A 9,700-nucleotide genomic window follows, 5' to 3' on the forward strand; every position below is an offset into this window, starting at 1 on the left:
AGGTGCCCACACACAGGCTGGACTAGCTCCCAGACCAGACACACCTGCCCACCCCCCGCCTCTCCTGGCTCAACCCCCTTGAAAGAAGGCCCCCCATTCTATTCCCCTACCCAGGGGGGCCCAGCGGTGGATACCCAGCAGGCTGGGCCGGGATGCTGCCCACTCAGATGCTGAGACCAGGGACATTTCCTTGGCGGGGAACATCCCGGGGCTGATGCCGGAACGGCAGGGGAAGAAGGAGACCCAGACCGGGTATGTGAAGATGGTTTCTATTCACTCACAACAGTGATCGATAAGGAGCTATGACTCTCTGCTGTCCCTTGGGGCCCCAAAGACCCAAGCCAGGGCTGCGGCCCAGACGTCAGCCCATGGGCATGCTGGACAGGCTCTGGGGGGGCTGGGGCAGGTGGGGGGCCGGGCGTCGGACACGGGGTGGAGGGGCCCTGTCTGCTAAAAACAGAGGAAGCAGCAGACGCTGTGGTCACACCTCTGCACCAGGGGGGCTCTGGAGGCTGGGGACAGCCTCAGGGGGCCAGGAGCCCCCAGGGCCACCACGGGCCCCCCAGCTGCTGCCAGGAACGACAGGGTCCTCTGGGGCCTGAAGGGGCAGGCCTGGGGGTGGGACGCTGGAGTCAGCCTCACATTTTGTGGTGTGGCTAGAGAAAGACTCAGCTATTGTGGGGCCCAGCATGCGCGGGGGCTCAGGAGTTCCCCGGGCCAGCGTGGGGCCCAGCTCCAGCTGCGGCCAGGTCCCCACAGGCCCCTTGGGCCCCTTGTTGGGCGCCCGCTTCACAGAGAGGTCGAGGGGGACATCTGGGGGCCGCACAGCCCGCTCCAAGGCCTGGTGGATAGTGAGCAACTCCTGGCGAATCTTGCCCAGCTGCTCCCGCAGAGGCCGCGGGGCCAGGCCCCCTGCAGGCACCAGCTGCCCCAGGCGCTGCTCCACCCTGGTGTAGTCCCCGAGGGCCCGGGTCAGGTCCTCGCCCACGTGCCCGGGGCCGCCTGGCACCAGGCCCAGGGGTTGCTGGTGCAGGGGCGCCTCAGTGCTCGGGGTCTCGGTGTTGCCTGGCTCTTTGTCCTCAGGCCAGAGCATCATGGAGGGGCCTGTCCGAAGGCTAGGGGGTAGAAGCCAGTCAAGAAGCTGCACCCGTGTCCCCTGTCCCTGCCCCCTCCACCGGGAACATCTTTGCAGGCTGCCTGAGGGCCTTGGGATCCCAGAATGGTAGAGTATGGCTCCCTGGCCTTGGTTTCCCCCCTGTGGATTGAAGAATGGGGCCCAGCCACCCAGGCCAGCTTGCCTCCCTCCCCTCCCCACCCCCATGACCAGGGGCCCAGACACCTACCTGCTCTGGGCGTTGACCTTCACTGTGCCAGAGGGGCCCTTCTGGGGCTCCAACCTGCTTCCCAGGGGCGGCTTCCTCTTGGGGTCACTCTGGGCAGCCTGGTCCAGCTCCACCTCCTGCCCTGAGTCCCTGGGGGCTCCACCGGGCCAGGGCCTGCCCAGCCCGGGTACTGGGACCTTCAGCAGCCCTGGGGCCAGAGTCCCAGGGGGCCCCTTTGGGGCGGCTAGGGGCTTGGCAGGGGCAGACTTGCTGGGCGGCAGCCCCAGCGTATGCTCCAGCAGCAGGGGGTAGTACAAGCGGGGGACCAGGGCAGGGCGCTCAGGGGCCTGTGGGGAGGGGAAAGCAGAGGTCGGGGGCAACAGGGGGCTGGCAGAGGCCAGAAAGGGCATGTGGGCTGCGGCGGCCAGGGAGGGTCCCAGGTAGGAGAAGAGACCAGGGCCCAGAGGACAGTTGACACCTAGCAGGGACAGATGGAGGCTCTGGGCCTCAGGGAACTCGCTGGGGGTGGGCGGGGGGTAGCAGGGGACACCCCCGCTCTCAGGGCCAGCTGCAGCCGCGTCCACCACGGCTATGCCCCTTCGGCCCCCACCCGGCCCCAGCTTCCAGGCCTCGGCCAGAAGCCCCCCAGGGCCCACCTCCTTCTGGGCATCCCGGGCCCCAGGGGAGGGGGCCCCGTGGGACCCGACAGCCCCCAGCTTTGGGCCCCCCACGCGGCGTTGCAGGGAGAGGCCCTGAGGGGCCGGGTCAGGCGTGGGGGGCGTGTCTGAGAGCCGGGGTTCCCGGGGCTGGGGCTGGCGGCCTGGGTGTGCTGGGCCCGCGGGGCCTACGGGGCTGGGCGCGTGGGGCCGGGCCGCGGCGGGGGCGCGGCGGCAGGCCCAGTCTGGAGAGTCGAGCAGCAGCGAAAGGGAGTCCTTGCAGAGGCTGTACTTCATGTGGTTGTACAGGTGCGACTTCTCCAGGCAGGTGAACGGGCACTGGAAGCACTTGTAGTTGTAGGGTTTGCCCCACGGCCGCGGGATGTAGTGCGGCTTCTTGGGCTTCCGCGCCCGCGCCCGCGCCCCGGCGCCCAGGCGGCAGGAGCCCGCCTCGCGGGACATGGCAGCCGCTAGCGGGCGGGCCCGGGCCCCATGGCCACCTGCGCACAGGGGGCCTTGGTCAGCGGCCGCCCCCGACCGGCTCCCCACTGCCCTCCGCGCGCGCAGCTCCGTGCGCCACCACCACCCTGTGGCCTGCGCCGCACCCGCGCGCCCCCTCCCCCACCTCCTCCTTCGCGCGCGCGCTCGAGGCTAGGGCCCCGACGGCGGATGAGCGCCAAAGACCCCAGTTCAGTGTGACTTGGGGGAACAGCGAGTGCTTCTGCAGGGGGGTATGTCGCAGCGCGCGCTGGGAATGGCTGCTGAAGCTGCTGCTTCTCCGAAACCCAGGGCAACGGGGCGTCCTGTGTTTTATCTGTGGACCCTGCGCTGGTGCTCACGCCGGCCCCCGCCCGCCAGCCCCCAGCAGGCCCCCTTCTGGGCTGATTCCATCTGTGCCAACCGGCTGAGTGACTCCAGGCCAGGTGTGGCAAGGCCGGTTCCTGGGGACACCAGCCCTTCCCAGTCTCCCTCCCCCCCAGAACCTTCCTCTGTGCAGGAAAGCCAAGATGAACACAGCCCCGGGAGAGACCAGACCAGCTCCAAGCCTCACTAGCACGGTGTACGTGTGCGTGTGTACGTACGCGCATGTGTCCCTGCTCCCGCAGACTGCTGGGTGGGCACTGGAGGGGGTCAGCCTCGTGTGGGGCCAGGCAGGGGGGCGGGGACGTCCCGGCACGGCCCCACAGCACAGCCACCTGCTCAGCCTAGCCATCTGGGTGGCTTCAGGCAGGTCAGTGGCCCGGCCCGCAGCGGCCAGGCTCAGCCAGGCTCAGCCAAGACCCTCCTCTCCCCACACCCCATACACTCGCTCAGAAGCCACTCCGCACTCCATCTGGGCCGCCACCTGGGCCATCCACCGCCCCTGTGTGCGCCTGCGTGGGGCACATGGTGAGTGTGTGCACACCGGCTTCGGGTGTGTGCACACGAGCGTTACAAGGCTCCAGATGAACCCTTGCCCGGCGCCTGGAGGGGCAGCCTCTGCATGGCTGGGCCGACTCGGTAGAGAGTCCGCTGCCAAAACACACGGGGCCCAGGCACTCGGGCACACATGCACACACACACACACACACTCTGCTCAGAGTGGACATGGCAGCGGTGCCTACAAAAGGACTCAGAGCTCAGCTGGGGCGGCAAGTAGGCACCTGGACACATGCACGGGCACGTGCACACACACCTGGGCACATACATGGGAACAGACACGCTTGCAGATGTGCATACGCACACACTTGCCCTGTTCCTCAGGACCCAGCGCTGGCCAGGGGGTTGAGCAGGGCAGGGGTAGGGTGCAGCGCAGCCATGGGGCACAGGCCGTCCTCCCTGCTGGCCTTCAGGCTCTGCACACAGCGGGCAGTCCTGTCTGCTGCCCCACAACACCGGGTGCCCCCCGCCAGGGGTGGAGAGAGCATCTGAAGGAGCCCTTCAAAGGGAGATCAGCCTCGTAACCACTAGCATGGGGGCGGGGGGCCGTGGAGAAAGCAGACAGACGAGAACTGACTGGTTTGTAGGTGTCCATGTCTTTTAGGGGATGGGGCTTGGAGAAGGGCGTGGGGGTTGGGAGCAGGGGGCTGGGCTCGGGAAAGGGCCTGGGGCTCCCTGAGGGGCAGCAGACCCTCTTGGACTTGGTGGTGGGAGCAGAGGTGGGCCCCATCCCTGTCTCCCGAACCCTCCCCAAGATACAGATGACAAATGGGCATGTGTGCTTGGGAGACAGAGACGGCTGCACTGGGGCCATCGATCACCCAGCCCTGGGAGCCACACAGCTGTGCTGCCTGGTGCCACCACCCAACCCACCTCCCAGTCAGGCCCCTGGACTCAGGAAGTGGTGGGCTCTTCCCGTGCTCCCTCTTCATATCAGTCACCTGGGTGTGCGTTGTGCGGGGGGCGGTGGGGGGGGCTTGTTCAGGCAACATCTTAGCAGCTACTGACCCCATGGGGACCCAGAGGACGCCTGGCACCCACCCAGTATGCTTGTGCACAAGCAGAAGACACCTCCAGACACCAGCAAGTACCCCCCACATACACAAAAGCACGTTCATTTGCACACGTGTCCCTACGCGTGACTGGGTGCAGGGTCCAGGGTCCTTGGGCAGCCTGCTGGCCCAGACACCTGAGCCCGATAGCCCTTCCCTGCCTAGGAGAGAACTGGTGTCCAGGCAGGAGAAGGAGGCCCTACCTCAGAGAGGAGAGAGGGTGCCCTGTGCCTGCAGCCACCATGGGCCAGCAGGGAGACTGGAGCTCACTCCCCCCCCCCCCCGCCTCCGCCCCCCCCTCCCCGCCCTTCAGAGACTTGGCCAGAGCCCCACAGGGCTTGGTAGAGAGGGGGTGACTAGGCTCCTCCTTGGCTGAGGTGGAGACCCCAACTCCTTCCCCCTCCCCAGCACACCCCACCCCTGGAGGGAGGGTGCCCTCCTACAGGAACAGGGTAGCACCCAGGGAGTCTCCTGAGCAGAAGTGAGGGGGACATGGGGGTTGGGGCTGCCCCAGCCGGGCCTGGACACTCCCGGAGTCCCGCCGCCCCCGTGCCCTTCCAGCCTAACCCGGCCCCGCGCGACCCCCAAACTTTGCGCCGCCGCCCGCCCCCGCCCTACCTGTGCGCTGGCCGACAGGAGCCCGCGGCGCCCGGGGAAGTCTGCGCGTGGCCCCCAAGACGCGGCGGGCAGTTCCCGCCCCAGCCCCGCCGGGTGCCAGCCGCGAGCCGGGAGCGCACGGGACTGGCTCGGGCCCTCGGGGCAGCGACACGGACTCCCGCAGGGAAACTGAGGCCCTGCGCTGGGAGCGGCCGCCGAGCGGTCTGCGGTCACTCACTCGGCAGCGAGTCCCTGGAGCGCCCGCCGCCGACCGCGCGCGTCCCCCCGACGCCGACTCGCGCCCACCGAAGTTGGCTGCCGGATGCCGCGCGTGCGCTACGGCGCGGCGCGCGGGGGCTTGGGGGCGCTGCGACCTCCGACCCGGGCTCATGGGGGAGGGGACTCGCGAGCTCGGGGAGCGGTCTCCCCGGTGCTCCCCCTCCCCCGCCCAAAGCCGCCCCCTTGCCCGCACTCACCTCGGGCGCCAGGACACGCTTGCTCAGCCCTCTCCTCCGCTCTGGCGAGTCCTGGGTGGAACAGTGGCCGGTGACACCGGTGGCACCACCCGGCAGGGACGGACGCTCTGTGGACCAGCGGGGAGTGGAGACGCAGGTGTGCGGCCGAATGAGGGGCGCCCGGCACCGTCCCCGCCTCCGTTGCCTGCAGGCTGCTGCGGGGGTGCACGGAGGCTGCCAGGTCTCCCGGGTCCCACAGCGGTTTGACGGGGTGTCAGTGGCCGAGGGCGCAGGGAGAGGCGCCGTCAGCACTCATCCGTCAGGGCAGGGCTCTGGCCCCTGACAGCAGCCCTCTGGAGCCAAGGCCTGGGGGCTGAGCCCTGGGACAGGGGAGCTGTGGGGCACAGAGCCAGCCTGGGGAGGGCTGCAGCCCAGCCTCTGGTGGGGCAAGAGCCCAGCCTGGCCAGGAGACAGAGCCCAGGAGGGCTGGAGGAGCCCGGCAGCAGAGCCCAGGGCACCCAGGGTGGAGCCAGTCTCCTTCCCCCACCAGCGCTCCCCAGCCAAGCTCGTCTCCAAACAGAAGGCTGAATGGATCTGCACTCCCTAAGCCCCTGCCCTGCCCGCTGATGGCTCCAGGCTCCAGGCTCAGGAAAGGATGATCACGGTGGACTCACGTTCCCCTTTCTGGAAACACTACCTCACCACGCTGACAGGGGCCCACCTCTCTGCCTGCCAGTCCTGCAAAGGGCCTGCGTTGCCTCTGGGAGGACCTGTGGTGGAGGAGGGGCAGGGGCAGGGACAGCCTCGGGTGTCCGGGACCCCCCCTAGAAACCCCTGCTGCTCCTGTCCTCACGGCCAGACCTGTTTCCAGCCCACCTCCCCAAGGATGCCCATTCCATGTTGCTCCTCAAGTTGCCAAAATCTAATGGTCCCGGATCCCACTTCTCAGCTAGATGCTGGTAGAAATTCATCTGCCCCGCAAGTTCTGTTCCAGACGTGAACACAGACATGCCGGGGGCAGGACCAGACTCGATCTCTCTGGCAGAGTCTTGCCTTTGTTTGGGGGGAGGATACCTTCACCCGACCTGGCTAAGGAAGGCCCATGAGGGTCTTCTTCACCCTCCCTGAGGGTCGAGGTTCAGGCTCCAGGGTACTCTCCACTCAGTTTGGGGGGAAGGGAGAAGTATCCTCTAGGGGCTCTGAGTATTACATCTCAAGTGGGGCGCCCAGAGGAGGGCCCTGGATGCAGAGTCCAACACCCCCAGGCTCCATGAACCTGGCCTCCATTTCCCCATCTGTGCAGGAGGGTGACAGGCTGCGGCTCAGATGCCAGCACCGGTCGCCGTGCCGACATGGGTTCTGGTCACCTGTGACAGGCATCACAAGCAGGACCCTGCGGTTCTGGGGGTGCCCAGGGCAAAGAGGCTGGTTGGAGGGGGAGCGTCTCCGTCCTGGCCCAGGGCCACCCTCCCTGACACCACCTGAGGGGACTCGCTTCTTCTCCTTGTCAAGTCCGAAGGGTAGGGCTGGGGGCTGGGTGGCACAGCGTGTCAGCCTTCTCCTCTCCGCCCGCCTGGCCTGGCCCAGCTGACCAGCTGACCGTGCAGGCAGCCCTAGGCTGGGAGACAGCTTGAGTGGCCGTCACGCCAGCAGCCCCGTGGAGAGTTAGAGGCCAGGAGGCCCGTTCCTTCTGCACACGGGCCCCTGGATGGGCTCAGTCAGGCCTGGGTCCCTCGTCACAGGCCAGGACCAGAGGGGGTCAAGGGCACAGGCCATCCAGAGATGGCGTGGGATGCAGGCTCCCAGGCCTTGGCCACTGGGCCCCAGGGACACTTCCTTGCTCCCCTACCCACTCCGGCCTAGCCCTCCGAGTCTGGGAGGTCATGCAGCCGCCAGCCCAGGGGATGGGCTCACTGGAGGCTGTGGCCATCACTTAGGGAAGGAAGGTGATGGGCCAGAGAGTCCCGGGTGCTGGGACCCTGCCTTTCCACGTGCAGAGAGCCTGCCCGCGTGAGCCCAGAGAGGAGGGAGGAAGCTGGGACTCCAGGTGATGGGACACGGAGGAGGCCACCCCTGTGCATGGCCTTTTGAGTCTGAGTTTGAGGAAGAGGAGAGGTGGTGGCACCTCCAGGGGCTCAGCAACCAGGGGCGTGACCTTATGCATCTCTGGCCTTCCAAGAGGGTCTGCGTGGGGGTGGGCCCCAGAGCCCAACTGAGTGGTGGCAGCCCAATGGCCTTTGCAAGGGAGTGTGGGTCTGGCCAGCCCCCAGGAGCACTGGTGACTGTCCCCACCCCCTGCAGCTGGGCAAGGCTGGGACGTCAATGCCAACCCCTTGTCCCCTGTGCCCTCCGCCAAGGCCCATCTGCTCCATCATCACTAGGACATCTTTCCACTCAAGAGCAGGGGTGGGGGTGGGTCAAGACCCCCGGTGGGGACCCATTCCACACATTGGGAAGAGCGTGGGTCTGGACCCCTGAAGCAGGACAGGGCCACCCATGGCTCTGGGGCTTGGTTACGTGTGGCTCTGAGCTCTGAGACCCCTCCCTCATTCCCCTCACTGGGATGGGAGGGCACTTGATTTCCAGGTGCTTCAGGCACCTGCGGGGTTTAGGGCAGCAGCGTCTCTTCAGTGGGTCCTGGTGCAGGGTGAGGTGGGGAACCCCGACCCCACCCTCTGACCCCTGCCAGAGCCTCACTTTGGCCATTTACCTCCTCTGCCTGGCTTACCCGGCAGTTTGCCTGTCACCTCCATTCAGGCTGCTGTGTCTGTGCAGGGGGAAGGCAGGGAAGGTGGGGGCCGGGGAGCAGGCCCACAGAGGCCCTGTCTCACCTCTTCAGTGTCCACGCGCAGCTCTCTCCAGGACAGGCACAATGGCTGGGGACCCCCCCCTGCCGGGCAGTGCGGGGCCAAATGCCTAGAGGGGCTGGAGCCCCCAGGCAGGGTCGAAGAGCCCCTGGGAGAGGTGAGCGCCACACGGGGCCCCCTGTGCCCAGGACACGAGGCATCCTGTGTACTTCTTCCTTCTTGGCTCTTTGACAGGGCATCAGGGAGTCCTGGCTCGAAGGGCTGGGCCCAGGGCTTGGGCCAAAGGAGGCAGGGTCCAACCCAAGGAACCCGGAGGCCAGCCCAAGGGTGCCGACCCGCCAGCCCCATGCGGATCACGGGAGATTCCCGGCCGGCTTGTGCGGGAAGCCGTGGCAGCAGCAATGGGCAAGGACGGGCACAGGCCTGTGGGTCCCCACTGTGGACTAGGGAGGGCCAGGCAAATACAGAGCTTGGGGAATTCTCAGGAAATCTGTGCGGTGGCCCAAACAGGCCCAGGGACGTGGGGTGGAGCAGGCCCACCCCAAGGGAGGAGACCCCGCTGGGAAGCTGCTGGCACCCGGCAGGGGACCTCAGGAGAACCCCTGCGGCAGCAGCTCCCTGGACCTGTGATGGTGACTCTCGGTCTGCCCATGCGTGCTTTGCCACGCCCTCCCCAACCGGCTGCAGGCTCCGTCCTCTGGAGGCCCCCATGGCCCTTCCCACGGCTCTGTCCCGGATAAGCCAGCCCCTGGCCGCTCTGGGGTGAGGTCTGTGGGGAGACTCTCCATGTGCCTCGGGCTGCTCCCTGGAGGGACCGGGGAGAGCTGGGTGCAGCGGGAGTGAGCTTCCTGCCACGGGAGGCATGCGAGCTCTGGCAGCGGAGTGGCCAGACGGGTGGGATGTGGGGCCGAGGCCACCCGAACCCCCACCCGCTTGCGAGCCAGTGTGGGCCGAGCAGCGCCTGGGGCCGACAGCAGCCATATGTTGGGAGAGGAGCTGTGTGCCCGGCTGCTTGGCCCCGGGGGCCCAGCCTTGCTGGGCCTGTCACAGACGATTTTCCCTGCCTGAGTGGCAGGCCAGCCAGCGGGCGGGGCAGGGGGGTCGCCCAGCCGTCGTGCCAGCTCCAGGTCCCCCCACGGCTCTCTTGACATCGGGCCCGAGACTCTGGGGTAGACCCAAGCGCCGGGCCTTGAGCTCTGGCCCCCCGCTATCTGGCTGAGCGCTTGGCCCTGGCGTGTGGTCAGCCCCTGGCCAGGTCAGGGTCGGGGGCCCCAAGAGGAGCCCTGGTTGGCGGGCAGGCAAGGAACAGCCCTGCCGCTCGGTGGTGGGCGGATGGCCAGGGGTGCACACGGGCTGTGTGGGTGCCCGGGGCAGGCGGGAGAGAGCCGGGAG

General features: G+C 67.8%; 1 protein-coding gene across 2 annotated transcripts; it reads right to left on the reverse strand.

Moving 5' to 3' along the window:
• Positions 1-253: 253 nt before the first annotated feature.
• Positions 254-6,489, reverse strand: PRR35 (proline rich 35). Of its 2 annotated transcripts, none has more exons than XM_059154062.1 (3): positions 5,523-6,489; positions 1,344-2,478; positions 254-1,115 (listed from the first exon to the last, which is right to left on the reverse strand). In XM_059154062.1, exons 2-3 carry the CDS (start codon positions 2,438-2,440, stop codon positions 482-484), a joined length of 1,731 nt encoding a protein of 576 aa, XP_059010045.1. In that variant the 5' UTR covers positions 2,441-2,478; positions 5,523-6,489; the 3' UTR covers positions 254-481. The 2 variants fall into 2 exon arrangements, with proteins under 2 accessions (XP_059010045.1, XP_059010044.1); XM_059154061.1 differs by lacking the exon at positions 5,523-6,489 and adding an exon at positions 5,068-5,452.
• Between the last annotated feature and the right edge of the window lie 3,211 nt (positions 6,490-9,700).

The sequence above is a fragment of the Mustela lutreola genome, chromosome 17 (assembly GCF_030435805.1).
Source record: "Mustela lutreola isolate mMusLut2 chromosome 17, mMusLut2.pri, whole genome shotgun sequence".
NCBI lineage: Eukaryota > Metazoa > Chordata > Mammalia > Carnivora > Mustelidae > Mustela > Mustela lutreola.